General features: G+C 49.0%; 1 protein-coding gene across 7 annotated transcripts in view; it reads left to right on the top strand.

Moving 5' to 3' along the window:
* The window catches only part of PRKG1 (protein kinase cGMP-dependent 1), a 497,789-nt gene that overhangs the window by 474,065 nt on the left and 4,849 nt on the right, over positions 1 to 18,875 (top strand). For 6 of the 7 annotated variants that reach the window (XM_051617014.1, XM_051617013.1, XM_051617015.1 and 3 more), the window contains 7 exons: positions 2,802 to 2,941; positions 6,799 to 6,888; positions 9,622 to 9,763; positions 12,447 to 12,610; positions 13,462 to 13,584; positions 13,682 to 13,744; positions 14,755 to 14,821. In XM_051617014.1, coding sequence (XP_051472974.1) covers positions 2,802 to 2,941; positions 6,799 to 6,888; positions 9,622 to 9,763; positions 12,447 to 12,610; positions 13,462 to 13,584; positions 13,682 to 13,744; positions 14,755 to 14,821 — 789 coding nt within the window. Of the gene's footprint in view, positions 1 to 2,159; positions 2,195 to 2,801; positions 2,942 to 6,798; positions 6,889 to 9,621; positions 9,764 to 12,446; positions 12,611 to 13,461; positions 13,585 to 13,681; positions 13,745 to 14,754; positions 14,822 to 18,875 lie in introns of those variants that run through there. The other variant, XM_051617020.1, reaches the window with a different exon arrangement.

The raw sequence follows: 18,875 nt of genomic DNA, 5'->3' as shown, positions 1-18,875 counted from the left end.
TTAAATATATATTTCATGTCCAAATGGACCAAGAAGGGTTCAAATGTGCTACTGGAGCTACTTTCTTGGTTCCAGTGGTCATCGTTATTTCTCTGTGAGCAGCCTAACCTAAAAAAACGGTCTGAAAAGAAAAACCAATCTGATCTGTAACATCTCACAGGGATTTGCAGAGACTTGTGTTTGAAATGAGTTGTGTGGCAGCTGGTTGCACTTGTCCATCTCCAGATGGACAGCTCTGATGGGAAACCATGTGGCCTGGATGGCCATCAGAAGCAGGAGGGATGAGTTCCCCAGAAGTAGATGCTTAGTCATCCTAAACCTTCATTGATTTTCTTTTTTTTGGCAAGTTTCAGCAAGTTCTACTCAGCCCAGATTTTACTTCAGTGTCTTCATTCCCTGTGTGTCACCTCACCTCTCTCCCTGCTCCCCTGGTTCCATTTAGGTTGAATAATATCAAATAATTTACCTCAAGGGGTTGAGTTAAAGTCCCTTGGCCATTTATACAAAATGAAACGCAGAAGAAAAAAATCCAAACAACCTAAACCCAAACTAGAAATGTTTTTATCACTTTCAGAAGTGGAGAGTTTCCTTCTGCTTTGAGCTCTGGTCAAACCACACAGCGATGGCAGCACCGGGTGTCATAGGATCATAGAATCACAGGGGTTGGGAGGGACCTCTGAAGATCATCCAGTCCAACCCCCCTGCTGCAGCAGGAACACCCAGGGCAGGTCACACAGGAACGTGTCCGGATGGGTCTGGAAAGTCTCCAGAGAAGCAGCCTCCACAGCCTCTCTGGGCAGCCTGTCCCAGGGCTCTGTCACCCTCACAGCAAAGAAGTTTCTCCTCATGTTGAGGTGGAACTTCCTGTGTTGTCACTTGGTGCCGTTTCCCCTCGTCCTGTCACAGGTACCACTGAACAGAGACTAGCCCCTTCCTGACACCCACCCTGCAGATATTGATAGACATCCATCAGGTCCCCTCTGAGTCTTCTCCAGACTGAACAGCCCCAGGTCTCTCAGCCTTTCCTGGGTAGCACCAGTTCAATACAGAACTGGGCAGCTCGATAGCACAGATGATGAGAAATGTTTTTCTTGCTTTTCTGTGGATTGTTGAGGTCTCTGTCCCCTGTCACCCTGAAGATTACATGGAGAACACAGCTAATAATGATGAGTCTGGCTCTGTAATAGTAGAGAAGTGCCTTCGGAAAAGGGAGAGTTTCAGGTTGGCTTGGAAATACTTGTGGCTGTGGGGAAGGTAAGAAAATCTGGGGAGTGAAACCCCAAGTGGTTTGAAGACAGACAGAGAAATACATTCATGATCTGTCCATATCGAAGAACTTCGGATGAAAACTTTTCCATAGATGGGTGTGCTCTCATCAGTTAGGGTTTATTTCTCAATAACTGGCAGTCCCTTTGCCAGCTGAGAATCAGCCTTTTGGGTTTGAGTTCCTTAAGCCTCCTGTGCCTTTGTGGACATTTGAGGACCAGCTGGATTTCTGACAAAGAGGGGATGCTGAGGGTATCATCCCATTTTCCCCTGAAGGAGGCCTACAAGAAAGCTGGGGAGGGACTTTTTACAAGAGCAGGGAGTGATAGGACAAGGGGTGATGGTTTTAAATTGGAAGAGGGGAGATTTAAGTTAGACATGAGGAGGAAATTCTTCCCTGTGAGGGTGGTGAGACCCTGGCCTAGGTTGCCCAGGGAAGCTGTGGCTGCCCCATCCCTGGCAGTGTTGAAGGGCAGGCTGGATGGGGCTTGGAGCAACCTGGGCTGGTGGGAGGTGTCCCTGCCTGTGCAAGGGTTTGGAAGTAGATGGTCTTTAAGGTCCTTTCCAACCCAAACCAGTCTGGGATTCTGGGATTCTGCAATCACGTGAATAAAGAAAGTGCAGAGGACACTGTTAAAGGCTGGGAAAGGTGTGGAAGATGCCACGTCTCACCAAGAAAATATAAAAATAGGAACTATATTAAATAAACCGTGTTTGCATGAGTGTTGTCTCCTAACAGGCAGGGTTTCTGGTGGGGCCTGATGACAGACAAGCTTCTCATCTGCTGGCTGAAGCCAAATTCCTACAAGAAAACCGAAATAGAAGTTGCCACATGGCACCTCTCACTATAAAGGGGGAGAAGCATTTAACTGGCAGCACAATTGTGAGCAGCTGCTGGGAGAGTTCAGCAAACTGGGAGGCCTGGGAGGTCAGTGACAAGGTTTCTGGTTCAGTGCCTAAGAGGGGACAGCCAGATGGAGAGGATGGCAGCATTCCAGCTGTCTCTGGGATGGGGACCAGTCCCTCAGAGCCGGCTGGGGATGTCTCAGGGTTCAGAAGTTACCAGGGCAACACTGGGGACCAAGCAAACAACTCCCTTCCACGTCATCTCGGGAAGTCAGGCTAAACATGGGTTGCTGAGGCTGAAGGTTGAAAGTGAAGACGTGACCAAGCAGTGCTGCTGAAAAGCCAGCTCTGCTCATCAGCTCCAAATATCCAGGGATTGTGTTTCCCTGCCAGGGCCGGCGCGTTTGCTACTGAGAAAGTGGTACATGAGTTAGCAACATCTTCTGACCTCAGAGTTGGGTTTTCCCTAAACCGTGTGGCGTTCTAGAAACTGGCTTTTCCACTGAGCAGTAGGCCAAGTGATGGGAAATCTGGCTCGTGTCCAAGTGGAGCTGATGACCAGAGACATGAGAGGGATTATGTGAAGGGAGAGTGGTGGGCTTAGGGGGTCCCAATGCTTTTGGACCATCACAGCTTGGTGGTGGGCTGTGCCCTGCTTCTAACCCGTGCGTTTTCCTGCTCTGCCCAAGGTCCAGCTGAAGAGTGAGGAGTCGAAAACGTTTGCCATGAAGATCCTGAAGAAACGGCACATCGTGGACACAAGGCAGCAGGAGCACATCCGCTCCGAGAAGCAGATCATGCAGAGCGCGCACTCGGACTTCATCGTCAGGTACCACCCCAGGGCTGCCAGGGCAAGGCACAGCCCATCCCAGCATTCCAGAAAACCACCTGGGAACAAGCCATAGAAAACAGCTTTGGCCCCAGCTTCTTCCCTGCAAGAAAACACAGATACAGTGCAAGGAATAAGGTCTTCTCCAACCTGAGGTTGCTCTAGGAGGACGTCTGCCCAAGCCTAAGCTAAGCTTATTGATAATGTCTCTCCAAGCCTAACCTAAACTCATTTAGAACCTCCACCCAAGCCTCACCTAAACTCATGTCTCAGCAGCTTTACTTTTCTGCCCAGGCTGTGCTCCCAGGGCTTCGTGGCTCCACAGCCCGGGCAGAGCTGACTGGTGCTTGGTGAGCACTGCATGTCTTGGCATCACCCCTGCTCAAGCTTAAAATTCCACCTTTTTTTTCTGGATTTCTGCATTTTCTTTCCCACAAAGGGAAGCTGGAAGGCAGGGTTTAACCTTTTGAAGTCATGTGAAAAAATGGTTGTACCCAGGGCTTCTCTCTTGGGTGTGTTAGAGAAATCCAGTTCCCCATCCCTTGACTCATTGTGGACAAATGCACAGGAACCAATGCCCCTCCCCAAAACCTGAGCAGGTTGTTATTCAGTGAATAACATCAGTTGCCAGGCAGTTCTGCTTGTTCCAACCCTAACAGTGAAGTTCTCCAACTCTTCAGGGGTGGTGAGTATCCATCAGCAGGAAGCAGAGATGGTTCTTTGTGTGGTTTAGGATGAGGATCTCTGGCAGGACAATGCGTTTCGCTGGAGGTAAATAAAAGGACATCCTCTTGGCTCTGCCAAGGGTGCTGCCTCCCTCCCTCCAGGAGATGCCTTTTGCTAGAGGAGATCAACCCAAAAATTGCTCCAGAGAGTCATAGTAACCCAGGGGTGAACCAACCCCCTGTGAGATATAAAAGCAAGCGCATGGGCGGGACAGCCACCCATCAGCACTAAGGGGGTGTTTCCTTCCTGGGCTGATCCCTGGGATTCCCCCTCTGATTCATGGGTGACAACTGCATCCCGACACCCTCCCTGGCTGTAGGGTTGGACTCACAGCCACGTCCCCCTGGCCTAGACCAGAGCCAAACATACCTCAGGGGCTATTTCCAGCCTATAGGTTTTCTTTCTTGAAGCCCGAGCTGTCTCAGGCTGGGGATGCAAAGGGGGGTGAAGCACAGGGCCAGCCAGAGGGACATTTTGACACCATATCCAGAAATAGCCCTTCCTAAATATAAAGCCTGAGCCTGCAAAGGGTTCTTGATGGACCCTCTGATATTCACAGCTAAGAAAAGAAATACTTCTTCTTTCCCACCTTTTGCAGTTGGCAGGTGAAAAGAGGTTGCATTAGCTGTAGGTCTTTGCCTTCCCTATCAGGCAGTAAGTCCCATCCTTCACAGCAGCAATCCTGCCATAACTATTTTTAATACCCCATGGAAATCCTGCCCTGGGAAGAAACTCATGAAACTCATGCCCTGGGAAGAAAGTCACTAAGTCCAACCCCTCCTGGTTCATCAGACTCAGTGTCTTCACTTCCCCCTCTCTTCTCCTTCTGTGCATCCGCAGGGACTTGAAATTGTAATAACTTCTATCCTAAAGTTATTCATAGTCATATTTTTTGGGTGCTGCAGGCAGAAATCTCATCACTGTGGTAGATCAGTTGTGGTTTGAGATGCAGGGTGAAAGGTAGGTTTAAAATGATCTTGGAGCAAGGACATAAACTCTGGGATATCAGAACGGGAAAGACAAAATACCCAAAGAATTCAAGGATTTTCTTAATTCATCATGAAGCTGCTCCTTAAAACTCTTCAGTTTGGTTAATAAATGGCATTAAAGCAGGCAGAAGAAGCAGGAGAAGCCAGGTATTGCTAAATCAAACTTCCTGGTGGATAAACTGAGCATTTCACAGGACAAAATGCTCTGTGTGGGTTTGGCCTCAGGGCAAACAAGTGTCGAGCCAGGGATGTCTGCACTGCCTCTGCAAACATTTACATGAATAAGAAAATAAATGAATCAAAAATTAATTTCAATATTGTGACATTTTAAGCTTATGTGGTTTAGTCAAACACTGGGGTTTCATCATATATAAACTTTATGCTTCCATTACAGTTGGTAAGACCAGGTGATTTTCTTTCTGCCCCCTTGAGGCCAGGTTTAACTCCCATAAATTTTCTGGAAATCAAGTTTTTCAGCAGTTCTACATTAACCAGAGAAAGTCATGCCTTCCTGCAGCAGCACTGAAGTCACTAAAGAGTTAAAAGTCATTTATTACTTGTATTTTGGATTCTTGAATATGTCAGTTTTCCGTAAACCTTCACCTAGATGAAATGTTTATTAAGATTCATTCTGTTTGGCTTCTGGCAAGAGGCAGGATTATTTCTTTTCTTTGTCAAACCCATGAATTTTAACCATGTGAAATGGTCACTAAGTTTGGTCCAAATTTTCCTGAGAAGTATGTTGTAGCCAAGGTTTTAAACGTCAACAGAGGTAACACTGCATGATCTGAAACCCAGGCTCATTTATTTCCCTTTACATTTTGTTGTGGCTGCAAATGGTACCTTTTAGCTACAGAATATTTCCCAGGGAGAGAAGCACTGAGCACCTTTGCTACTCAAATTCCTGCCTAGGTCACAGCTGCACCTGCTGGGATCTTTTTCTGTCATCCATCTCAAATATACAGCAGGTACCTGCTGCTGAGCTGGGTTTTGCCAGTACCTGAAGTTAACATTTAACTGAAAGCCTTCAAAGGGCACCAAATCCTGCTGGGCTTTCCTCCTGGCCCATCAGCAGCTCCATAAAAGCTGAATATCCCTCCACATCCCCTTCTGCTGGGGAGCTCAGATTTTTAAATTCAGTTCTAAACAGAGGAGCTGCAGAGGATAATACTGCACATGGATGTTGGAAAGGTTTCTCTGCAGCTCCACAGCTAATACTGAAGGTCCTGTCTTCGATTCCAGACTTTTGTAGTTGCATTTGAATCACAGGAGGGTCTTTTTGAATCATAGATTCATGGAATGGTTTGGGTTGGAAGGGGCCTTGAAGACCAACTAGTTCCAACCCCCTGCATGGGCAGGGACACCTCCCACCAGCCCAGGTTGCTCCAAGCCCCATCCAACCTGCCCTTCAACACTGCCAGGGATGGGGCAGCCACAGCTTCCCTGGGCAACCTGGGCCAGGATCCTGTTTGCTTAACCTAGATGAATACATCATATTAAACAGAGCACAGATTTTACTGCACAGTTTAGATCATGCACAAAAAGGAGGACAAGTTCATAAAGTCTGTCCCATCTCTCCTTTTAGTCAAATCTTCCTCCACATTCAGTCCCTGGGAGGAAGGGGAAGAGGGGGAGTACTTTTTAGATGCCTGCAGGTCAGCAGGTTGTCTTTAAGCTCTCCAAATCAGTGGGTTTCAGTTCTGAAATGAAGCACAAATTGGGCAACACTCCATCGAGGTGACTAAATGGAAAGCAGCTGCAGGTCTGCAGCTGGACTTCAGCCTGAAGAGTATGATGGTATGGATGCTATGAAGAATGGGAGGAAAAGTCCTCTTTCAAGCACATCTGGAAAGTCAAGTCCCAGGTTACACCATTAGAAACAGCAGGTCTTGTATGCAGCACCCCGTGTGGTGGTGACCTCTTCTTCTGAGGTCCACGAGCCACTTCTCCACCCAGATTCCCATCCACTTCTGCTGCAATATTTCCCACCTGAGAAGAGGCATTGAAATGGTCTCCTGAAATGTAGGGCTAGCTCCAAAAAATAACCTTCATCTTGTGGGGGTTCCTGGGATGAGGTGCACAGCCTTGATGCCCTGACTTGTGTGGTGGATTTATTTCAGGTTTCTTGTTTGCCCTTGACAGGCTCTACAGGACGTTCAAGGACAGCAAGTACCTGTACATGCTGATGGAAGCCTGTCTAGGTGGAGAGCTCTGGACAATTCTCAGGGACAGGTGAGTTTTAAGAGACTATCATCTTCAAAAGTGGGGTATTTCCTCTCATGCCTCCAGCTAACCAAAGCTTTTCATCTTTTGTGGGCAAAGTCTGGATCTTACCATGCTATCTTTAATTTAAGAATTTAAGATCCCAGACAGGTGAGGAGATATTTTTGTTCCTCTGCAATGGACAGGAGACAAAGTCAATCCAGTCATAATGGAGAAGAAAGACTTGATGTGGGTTGTGTCCAACATGCAGAAGGCTTGATATAGATAGACACCTATTTTTATATAGGTGGACACCAAGCCAGAGCTGCTTTCTCGTGGCCTTTCTGGAAAAAACAGAGAAGGTGGTGGTGATGTTCTTTGGTAAATTGCATCAGTGACATGTCTTTGGCTGCCCTGTCCCTTTATCTTGATCTCTAAAGGGTACCCTGAAATCCCCAGCAGTATATTTCAATTTTAATGTAATTGATTCTTTTAATTTAATTTTTCATTACCTAGAACAAGAACTTTTTGCAGCCATAGAAGCCACATCTGTGTCCTAGGTGCCCATCTTCCTCATGTTTGAGAGCCTGGTTGGAGGCTCAGGCACCTGACAGTAAAATGAGGGCCTGTTGTGAGGGTGACAAAGACTTTGGGCACCAGGGGTGCTGGCAGAGAACGACCCTGCAGGGTAGGACCAGGCCTTGCAGGAGGTCCAGTGGCAAGGCCAGTCTTACAAGACATGCTCTGGAGATAGAAATAGAGTCGGGGGAATCATTTTGGTTGGAAAAGGCCTTTCAGATCATCCAATCCAACCATTAACCCAGCCCTGCCAAGGCCACCACTAACCCCTGTCCCTCAGCACCACATCTACATGGCTTTGAAACCCCTCCAGGGATGATGCCCACTGCCCTGGGCAGCCTGGGCCAGGGCCTGACAACCCTTTCCAGGAAGACGTTGTTCCCAAGATCCAGTCTTAACCTCCCCTGGCACAACTTGAGGCTGTTGCCTCTTGTTCCATCACTTTGTTCCTGGGGAGCAGAGACCAACCCCCCTGGCTCCAACCTCCTCTCAGGCAGGTGCAGAGCAGAAGGTCTCCGCTCAGCCTCCTTTGCTCCAGGCTGGACACCCCCAGCTCCTCACAGGACTTGGGCTCTATGCCCCTTCCCCAGCTTCACTCAGGTCCTCCCAGTGCTGTTTTAGGCTCTGGACTTACAAGCCATGTTCTCCAAGGCCACAGTGGCATTAGTGAGAGTTCACAGCTGTGCACAGAATCCATGGGAAAGTGCATTTTCAAGGTAAAAAATGCAGATTTCTTCAAAGCCTTGTGAAAAATCACCATTTCCCATCCCAGAGAGAGAAACTGATGTGGGGGGGATGTGTGTGATGGTGTGACAGGGTCATAGCTGGGATGTCATTTAATTTCATCTGGAAACAAAATGAAATGTATGGGAAAGACTGAACAAAAAGGAGAGATTGATTTCTTTTTTAATTACCTAGAATGAGGGTTTTTTGGTCATTTTTTCTTCTCCTAAGAGCCTGCTTTCTCCAGAGCATTAAAACAAGGCCTGTAGCAAAGTCAGCAGGTGCCTGGTAGGGTCTTTCATCACCTCAGTCTGGTAACTCCATCCTTCATTCCCAGGCTGTAGCTCGTGGCTCTGCTGCCATCTAGCTCAGACCTGCTCCCACCACACTCCCAGGGGATGGTTTGCTGCAGCAAACTGGTTCCAAACTGGTGCCGAGTTTTAAATGAACACTCCCAGCAAAACTAATTATCCTGCCTTTTATGAACATGAGTATGGGACTTCTGGATCTCCACAGCTCAAAAAAGCTTTGTCACCTCAATTAAAAAAAACATCACCTTTTGCCCACAAGAGAATTTTTCCTTCTGGGAGATGAAACTCTAAAAGTAAAGCTAAAATATTTTAGATAGGAATGTTTGATACGAAGGTGGATTGAAGGCAAACTTCCAAAATGCAATTAAATTTATATCACAGAATGTTAGGGGTTGGGAGGGACCTCTGAAGATCATCCAGTCCAACCCCCCTGCTGCAGCAGGAACACCCAGGGCAGGTCACACAGGAACGTGTCCGGATGGGTCTGGAAAGTCTCCAGAGAAGGAGCCTCCACAGCCTCTCTGGGCAGCCTGTCCCAGGGCTCTGTCACCCTCACAGCAAAGAAGTTTCTCCTCATGTTGAGGTGGAACTTCCTGTGTTGTCACTTGGTGCCGTTTCCCCTCGTCCTGTCACAGGCACCACTGAACAGAGACTGGCCCATTCCTGACACCCACCCTGCAGGTATTTATAGACATTCATCAGGTCCTCTGAGTTTTTCCCAGACTAACCAGCCCCAGGTCTCTCAGCCTCTCCTCATCAGGCAGGTGTTCCAGTCCCTTCATCATCCTCGTGGCCTCCCTTGGACTCTCCCCAGTATATCCCTCTCCCTCTGGAACTGGGGAGCCCAGAACTGGGCACAACACTCCAGATGTGGCCTCACTAGGGCAGAGTAGAGGGGGAGGAGAACCTCCCTTGACCTGCTGGCCACGTTCCTCTTAATACACCCCAAGATACCATTGGCCCTCTTGGCCACAAGGGCACATTGCTGTCCCATGGAGAACTTGTTGTCAAGGTGGGTTAAGCAACAGGCACTTTCCAGGTGTTGGAGTGATTCTGCTGAACTGTGCAGATGTTTTAATAGTAGTGTGAGGTCCAGGAAGGGAAGAGATTGAATTGCTTTACCCCCTTTTCCCTCTCTTGTTTTACCTAGAGGTTCATTTGAGGATTCGACGACCAGGTTCTACACGGCATGCGTGGTGGAAGCTTTTGCCTATTTGCATTCCAAGGGGATCATTTATAGGGATCTCAAGCCAGAAAACCTCATTCTGGATCATCGAGGTTATGCCAAACTGGTGAGTGCCTGAAACATCTGGTTGGCCAAAAGAAAGTCACCACTACTGCCAGACACTGGTGTTAGAGGAGGAGGAAAACACAGGAGTAGGCATGAAGAGTCAGAAGCAAAATCCACCCAGCCCAGGGTCCTGTCTCTGCTAGTGGCCATCAGTACATGCTGAGATGAGGTCAGGGCAAAGGTGTCATCACCCATCCCTGGAAGGTTTTCTCAGGCTCCAGCAAGCTGAAGCTCAGGGTACAGCTGAGCTGGGAAGCACTAATTCTGGTGTGAAATTCAGATCTGAGGTCCTGAACTGGAAATGTTGAGAGAAGAACATTTCAGAGAAGTTCATCCAGCTGTTTTGGAGCTACTGAAAGGCTGAAAAATAACTTAAATTATTGGTGGGGCGGGGGGAGGACTTGCATCTGGTGGGCTTTTTAGGCAACTGGTGAAGCAGATTTTGTGAGCTGCTGCTGTTTCTGTGTCAGGTCCTTTGTGTGAGCAATAAAAAAAGCTTTTCCAGTGGGAATATTCATCATCAGCCTGTCATGGAAAGACTTCTTCAGTATGAATGGCTCTGGAGTGTGTTGCTGTGGCCAACAGAGCTTCTTGCTTTAGGAGAGCCACTTCTGGGGCTGATCTGTGCAAACTCCTCTGGGACAGCCCTGGAAGGCTCTGCCTGACACTGCTCTTCCCAGAAGGTCGTGGTCCTTTTCAGTGCTGCTCCCTGCCAGATCCACTTCCTGAAGCCAGGATGGCAAGACCTCCACCCCCCAAACGAGGGAGTTTCTGATGGGTTTCACTGCCTGGCTTCGTGCACTCATTTTTTTTACAGAAGCATTGAATCTTCTTTTAGTTTTAGTTGGAGAATACCTGTAAGATCAAGTTACCCCAGCCCTGCGAAGGCCACCACTACCCATGCCCATCAGCACCACATCTTTTAAACCCTTCCAGGGATGGGGACTCCACCCCTGCCCTGGGCAGCCTGGGCCAGGGCCTGACAACCCTTTTGAGAAACAAATTGTTCCCAATATCCAATCTAAACCTCCCCTGGCACATCTTGAGGCTGTTTCTTCTTGCTCTGTCACTTGTTCCTTGGGAGAGGAGACCAACTCCTTCACTCCAACCTCCTCTCAGACAATTGTAGAGAGTGAGAAGGTCTCCCTTCTGATTCCGCCTCAGAAATCACTGCAGGGTGATGTAGGTACACCCCAAATTCCTGACGAGACCATAGAGAAGGGGGAGAAGAAAAGGACTTCCTTTGGTAGACGGTGCTGGAGGATGTGGACACTTGGGAAGCCATCAATGAAAAATGGGGCAATGCACCCCTAAAATGAGCTGAGTGTCCAGGAGGAGCTGATGCCCCCACTGAGAGTGACGAGGGTCCAGGTCTCTGCCTCTTGGCTGGGGGATTCTTCCCTGCCTTTGGAAAGGGAAACCTGGGAGCAGCGTCACAGATGGGAGCAGTAAGTCAAACCACCTCCATCATGGACCTCTGTGGCCTGGTGGCAGCCACCATCTCTCACCTTGACACTAAGCCTGAAGGATGACTTAAAAGTTTATCCTCTACAGTACTTGACTAAGGCTGGGAGGTCCAGGGAGGTGTCAGATGGTTGAGAAGGGCTGGATATAGGACTGTCCTTCTCCCCACCCTAGGAGGATCTGGTCCAGGGTTTCTGCTATTCCCATCACCAACCCCCAGCTCCTTTATCAATTTGATCATCATGGACACACGGCACCGAAGCGCCCCAGATCCCTTGTGAAACTGTGACCATGTAGGACATCTTGCTCCTGACCAGCTCAAGGTGTAGGAGCATCTCACAGCCACCAAGGGACAGCAGAGTGTGCTACAGACCCCAGCTGTGGGCCAGCTACACTAACCTGGGCTCTGCCTAGATGACAAAAGACAGTTCCTCTTGTTCTGTCACTTGTTCCTTGGAGAAAGAGACCAACCCCTTTACTCCAACCTCCTCTTAGGCAGTTGTAGAGAGCAAGAAGGTCTCCCCTCTGATTCTGCCTCAGAAATCACTGCAGGGTGATGTAGGTACACCCCAAATTCCTGATGAGACCATAGAGAAGGGGGAGAAGAAAAGAAGGACTTCCTGTGGTAGGAGGTGCTGGAGGATGTGGGCACTTGGGAAGCCATCAGTGAAGGATGGGGCAATGCACCCCTAAAATGAGCTGTGTCTAAGGAGGAGTTGATGCCCTCCCTGAGCTTGCTGGTGCCACAGGGACATGCTGAGGTTTATGAGCCCCACCAGCACAGTGTGACAGCCTCAAGCAGACTGGGAGGCCCTTTGTTGTACTGCATCCCTCTTTACTCTGGGAAGGAAAACTGAAACTACCAGACTGGTTAGTATTTAGCTGAAACATTTGCTCAGATCCAGGCTGGGAGTTTAAAAAAAAGCAAAAAAAAAAAAAAAGACAAAATAAATCAGCCTGAGCTGGGGATGATAGGAAGCTGCATCTCCCAGGAAACCCGTGGTGTTGGCCTTTGTTCCTCTTCCCTCACATGAATCTTCCTCTTAAATCATGAAGCATAAAATGGGCAAAAAGGTCCCTGGGGTTGCCTGGTCCTGGAGCGACCCACCACGCTTCAGTTAGGGGGATATTCCCACGAGGAAACCTCCTGTCTGCTTGGCTTCCCTTCAAGAACTTGGAGCAGAGCACATGGCTGAAGTTCCCTCTGCTCCCTTCCACAGGTCGATTTTGGCTTTGCAAAGAAAATAGGATTTGGAAAGAAAACATGGACTTTCTGTGGGACCCCGGAGTACGTAGCCCCCGAGATCATCCTGAACAAAGGTCACGACATCTCAGCTGACTACTGGTCACTGGGAATCTTGATGTATGAACTCCTGACTGGCAGGTATGGGCATCAGGGCTGAAAACAGATCCCAGTATTTCTGCTGTTGTCACCCTGATTAGGAGAGGGGAAAGCTCAGCACTGGTGTGTGCTGTGCTGCTGAACCTCCCTGCCCCTCTCCCCACGTTAAGTCCTTTTGTGCTGACCTCTCAACAGGCAAGAGAGGAGCAGGGGTTTTTAGGAAATCCTGTGAAATGACACCAAAACGACGTTTGTGGCTCCGAGTGAGCTGAACCAGCTGGGGAAAGGGTTTGCAGTTCAGCTGGGGAGGTGCAGTGGTTGCTGAACATCTGGGAAGGAGGAGGTAGACCTGACACCACACTGTGGGGACTGGCATCCCTATATCCAGCCCTTCCCTTAGTTTTGGAGGGACACAGGATCCGAGACCAGTTTGGTTGGAAAAGAGCTTTCAGGTCATCCAGTCCAACCATTAACCCAGCACTGCCAAGGCCTCCAATAACCCATGTCCTTAAAATATATATTCCATGTCCCTCCAATATACTAGAGGCAGTGGTGGCTTCCTGGCACTGCCTCATTTCCCTCCCCATCACTCTCTCCCAGGCTACAGGAGCAGGAAAAGGATCCATCACCTTAACCTGCTTATCCCTGGGGGCTGGACCCAGGCCCTTCTTCTGTTAATTAATGAATCCCCACGGAGCACATGTCACAACATCCACCAGAGAATAAGCCAGTGTGTGTTGCTCAGACCCTTGTCCCTGGGGCTGCTGGGACACGGGCTGTCCTGGAAAGAAGAGGTTCAGCTCTGGCTGTGGATGTGTTCATTTCTGATCAGTTTTTGACGGTATTTTAAAGACAAGTTTTTAACCTTCTTTATTTCCATCTCCCCTCTCAAGTCCCCCTTTCTCAGGCCCAGACCCCATGAAGACCTATAACATCATACTAAGGGGAATAGACATGATTGAATTTCCAAAGAAGATTGCCAAAAATGCTGCTAATTTAATTAAAAAACTATGCAGGTAAGCACATCAAATACAATCATTCTGGTCTCGTGTGTGAAGACGTGGATCATTCAGAAGGATTAATCAAGTAACCACTTTGTTATTTGATTTACAGGGACAATCCATCAGAAAGATTAGGGAACTTGAAAAATGGGGTGAAAGATATCCAAAAGCACAAGTAAGTGTCTTCTCCACCAGCCATCAGAGCCAACACACAGAAACATGCCTTCCAAACACACCAACTTGCAGCAAAACCTACTTGGCTTCAACTCCTCTGGCCTTTCCCTTCCAGTGAGCTCTGGACTCTAGTGGCATTTCCACCAGGCTTTTCCCCAGGGTTTTGGTAGAGATGCCAGCCTTGCCCATGAGCAGAACACTGTGCACATCAACCATTGTGCTTTAATTTCTCTAATGCAGAAGAGCAATTGAGCTCAGCCACTGCCTGCTTGGACCTTTCTGGTTTGCAGAACCACTCAAGGTTTCCTCCATTTCCCTTCCCCTCCAACCTAACACACTCTCTCTACCCATCATGTTAATTCATCATACCTCTTGGGCTGGTGGGAGAGAGTTGTTCAGTGATGTCTCCAGGTTTTCACACTGCTGGAGAGGGAGAAGAACAAGCTGGAGACCCATTGCGGAAACAGGGTATCTCATCCAACCATGCTGGCCCTTCTCTCCTCCCATCCCCAAAGCAGCAGAAATGGGTTGGATGGACATTTTGGGTGTCCAGGGATTGAAGGCTCAGCTCAGGGCTTGTCACCTAAGCTGCTGTAGATCAAGCAAATCTGAGATGCCCAAACCAGGAGGAGAAAATCCTCCTGTGCATGCCCTTAGCTCCTAGTCTCCTATGGAGAAAGAACATGAGAGGTCCCATGTGGGAGGGATCAGCCCTATGGAAAGGCAAGAGCAGCTGCCAGGACACTTGCAGTGAGGACTGATTTTCCTCTGAGCTTTGGGAACTTGTTCTTGCCATGGTATCCCCCCTGGGCAGCTGCTACACACCCTTCATTTTCAGTCCCAAAAAACATACATAAAGACGGCAGGAAAAATTATGAAGGCTCATTGGACAAGTTGAAGATGATGACTGAGGGGCTTGAAAGCCACTATTTAAGCAATTTAAATTTCATTTAGTGCTATGGGGAGATTTTCACTGTGTGTCTGATTGTTTCTTTATTCCCTCCCTTCTAGATGGTTCGAAGGCTTTAACTGGGAAGGGTTACGAAAAGGGACACTGACACCTCCTATAATCCCAAGTGTAAGTTTTCCTGCTTGTCTTCTCCTTCATGGCCAGTAAGTTTCTTCTCCATGAGTGTTGTGAGCTTTGGGCACTAGTGCACTGCAGTTGTGTGACAACATGTGCTTGACTTCTGAAGAAGAAGTCACATTAGAGACACTTCCAGCTGCACTTGGTCTCCAGGTGATCTCTTCCAGGAGCAGGCGGTTTAGGGAGGGCATGAGGGTGATAAAATGCCTTTGGCAGCAGGAGTTGGGGGTGGGATCACTCCCTACTACTGATTTTTCTTTTCCTCACCTGCTCCACTTGTGTCTTCACCTACTTCTCACCTTCCAGTGTAGAGCTGGTGCTTTCACCTCTCCTCTCAGATGTGTCTTCTGGCCTTCTCCTTTACTCCTCTTTTGAGGAGGCAAGTGGGATCCCTGTGCCATCTCCCTTCTCTTTTGCATCTCCCTTCTGTCTTGTCTTTTGTCTTGCTTTTCTCTCTTGCTTTTCACCCTTTTCCCCTCCACATCTGTGTCCTACATGACAAGCCCTGTTGATGTTTAACAGCGGGACAGCTCGACTCCTTTTCCTTTGGAGCAAAGCTCTGCCTTTGATGTCTTTGTGAGCTGTTCACCCGCTGCAAAGGGAAACAAAACAGGATTAGCTGATAGAAATTACCTTGGCCCCTTCTGCTCTGCAGCCTCCCCTCCTCCTTTCAACTTAATCCCTTTCTCTCCGGCGGGATCACCGGGGGAATGACATTAGTGATGGGGTTGAATTGCCCCCGGAGCTCCATCCACCCGTGGTCCTGCCCCCTGCAGCAGCAGCAGCAGCAGGCACAGCTCCAGGGCTACAACTGCCAGCCCAACCTCTTCTGAACAGCAAAACAAGGGGTTTGCATGCCCCCCCTCTCACCCTATGGGCTGCAGAAGGTTCCAGTGGGGAAAGCTGGACTTCAAAAACAGCTGCCTAAAGCAGGATGCCCAAAGAACAAGTGCTTTCTGAACCAAAATGAGGGCTTTTCTGTTAAGCTTGTTTTTAATGGCTATTAATGTCAGAAGTTACTGTTCACCACATTTGAAGTGGTGAACAATGAGTCCCCAACACAAGAAGGACATGGAGCTGTTGGGGAGAGTCCAGATGAACCCATGAGAATGCTCAGAGGGCTGGAGCAGCTCTGCTCTGGAGACAGGCTGGGAGAACTGGGGTGTTCAGCCTGGAGAAGAGAAGGCTCCAGGGAGACCTTAGAGCACCTTCCAGTGCCTGAAGGGGCTCCAGGAAAGCTGGGGAGGGGCTTGGGACAAGGGCAGGGAGGGACAAGGGAATGGCTTTAAACTGGAAGAGGGGAGATTCAGTTTAGACATTAGGAAGAAATTCTTTGCTGTGAGGGTGGTGAGACCCTGGCCCAGGTTGCCCAGGGAAGCTGTGGCTGCCCCATCCCTGGCAGTGATGAAGGGCAGGTTGGATGGGGCTTGGAGCAGCCTGGGCTGCTGGGAGGTGTCCCTGCCCGTGCAGGGGCTTGGAACTAGATGGTGTCTGAGGTGCCTTCCAATCCAAATCACTCTGGGATTCTGAAATTCTAAGTCAGACAAGAAAGAGAAGTTTGCTCCATGACATCCAGTTTGAATTCCTGGTTTACCTGTGTGCGATGTCAGTGTAGCCTGAAAGTGCCCCAGTATGGTTCTTTAATGGTTTTAGTGGGTATTTAGTTTAGCAAGAGCCATTGGCAATATTACTTTTACCTAGAATATACATATGGACCCTGCAGAGGCATCCATATGTATATGGACCCACACACCCTTGTGGCCAGCACACCACCATCAAGGCTGTCTGAAGTAGACTGGAGCATCATTCCCTCTTCAGAGGACTCCATCTGTCTTCCAGCACAGCTTCTGCCCTACATTGCCCTAATCCCAGTTCAACATGGCTCCTTTCTTAGAGCTCTTGGGAGTAAGATCTTCTCTAGACACTCTCCTGAGATCCTCTCCAAAACCTGCCTCCGTTGACTAGTGACCCTTGTCCACCACAAAGCTCTTAGCCCCCTCTCATCCTTGTCTTCCATGGGCAGCTCAGTTGCTTTGGCAAACATCCCAGCTGCTAGCAAGGAGCATGTCTGCAAAGTGACCTAAAACCCGTAGCTCTGGGGGAAGAAACCCATTTTTCCTTCAGTGAGTGCATCTCTCCTTGTTAGCTGGAAAAGAGCCACCAGGACTAAAAATGAAGACTCTTCTATTTTTAAGAAAATGGGCCTTCCCCAACTCTTTAACCCTCATCAGCAGTTAGAATCATGGAATGATAGAATCATTAAGGTTGGAAGGGACCTTAGAGATCATCCAGTTCCAACCCCCCTGCCATGAGCAGGGAACCCCACCACTAGACCAGGTTGCACAAAATCTCATCCAACCTGGCCTTAAAAAACCTCCAGGGATGGGGCATCAACAGCCTCCCTGGACAATCCATCCCAGTTCCTCAAAGAATTTCTTCCTAATATCTCACCTGAACCTTCCCTCTTTCAGTTTAAATCCATCACCCCTTGTCCTATCACTATCTTCTCTGATGAAAAGCCCTTCCCCAGCTTTCCTGGAGCCCCTTCAGGCACTGGAAGGTGTTCTAAGGTCTCCCTGGAAGCCTTCTCTTCTCCAGGCTGAGCAGCCCCAACTCTTCAGCCTGTCTTCATACCAGAGCTGCTCCAGGCCTTTGATCATCCTGGTAGTCCTTCTCTGGACCCTCTCCAACAGCTCCATGTCTTTCCTGTGCTGAGGGCTCCAGAGCTGGACACAGCACTCCAGGGGGGTTCTTACCAAAGTAGAGTAGAGGGGCAGAATCCCCTCCCTGGCCCTGCTGGCCACACTTCTTTGGATGCAGCCCAGGACACAACTGCCCCTCTGGGCTCCAGCTCTCATTGGAGGCTCATGTCCAGCTTCTCACCTCCTCCCACCCCCAAGTCCTTCTCCTCAGGGGTGCTCTCCAGCCATTCTCCTCACAGCCTGGATGTGTGCCTGGGGTTGTGCTGACCCAGGGGCAGGATCTTGCACTTGGCCTTGTTGAACTTCATGAGGTTGGCACTGGCCCACCTCTCCAGCCTGCCAAGGTCCCTCTGGATGGATCCCTTCCCTCTTGGGTGTCAACCACACCACACAGCTTGGTGTCATCAGCAAATTTGCTGAGGATACACTCAATCCCATTGTCCATGTCTCCAACAAAGATGTTAAACAGTACTGGTCCCAACACTGACCCCTGGGGACACCACTCATCACCTGCCTCCATTTGGACATTGAGCCACTGACCACAACTCTCTGGCTGCAACCATCCAGCTGATCTCTTATCCACTAAGTGGTTCATCTGTCAAATCCATGCTTTGTCAAGTTACATGGTACTGCTGGTGAGGCACCTCAAAGCTGCTCCTTAACTCTTATCCCATGGGATTTTAGGAGATGGCAGTTTACAGCCTGCTCCTAGGACATTGCTTCAGGCAGCAGCTCAGCCTTGATATCACCTCTTAAATCTGTGACCACTTAAATCTGTCCTGCAAAGCTTCTCCTGCTACTTGACTCTTCCAAAGATGGGCTGTCTTGCACCACAGCTCTTGCCTTTGAGAAGGACGTGCAGATCTCTGCACCATAATTCATCCCAAGCCCAGATGTTGGTAAGCAGCCAGACAGCTGATGTTGACATCTGCACTCCTATCTTCTTGGATGGACAGGAGATAAATCTAGAGTGTCCCTTCTTGGCTGGAGAGAGTGTTGAGAGGGACATATGTTCTCACATCTCTGACAGTTAAGGGCTGCAGGTCATGTAGGTGACCTGGACCTCAGAGCTGTGGGGAGCTGCACACCAACAGCATTAGCATCTCATAAAGTCAATCAGCAGAGTAACAACTCATCCAACATCTCTTCCCCAAATCATATTTCTTCTTCTAAGAAGAAGACCCTCTAAATTGGAGGTGTTGGCTGTGCTATTCCCAATGCTTCTGCTCCCAGAGGGAGAGCTCACATGGAGTGGCTGAGGCAAGCAGAGGAATGTGGTCTAGCCCATGGCACCATGGAGGAGGGCAAGTGTGGAGCACCCCAAGGGTGAGGACCTGGAGGGT

Source organism: Apus apus, chromosome 4 (genome assembly GCF_020740795.1).
Source record: "Apus apus isolate bApuApu2 chromosome 4, bApuApu2.pri.cur, whole genome shotgun sequence".
Lineage (NCBI taxonomy): Eukaryota > Metazoa > Chordata > Aves > Apodiformes > Apodidae > Apus > Apus apus.
This window is presented reverse-complemented; position numbering and strand designations above follow the sequence as displayed.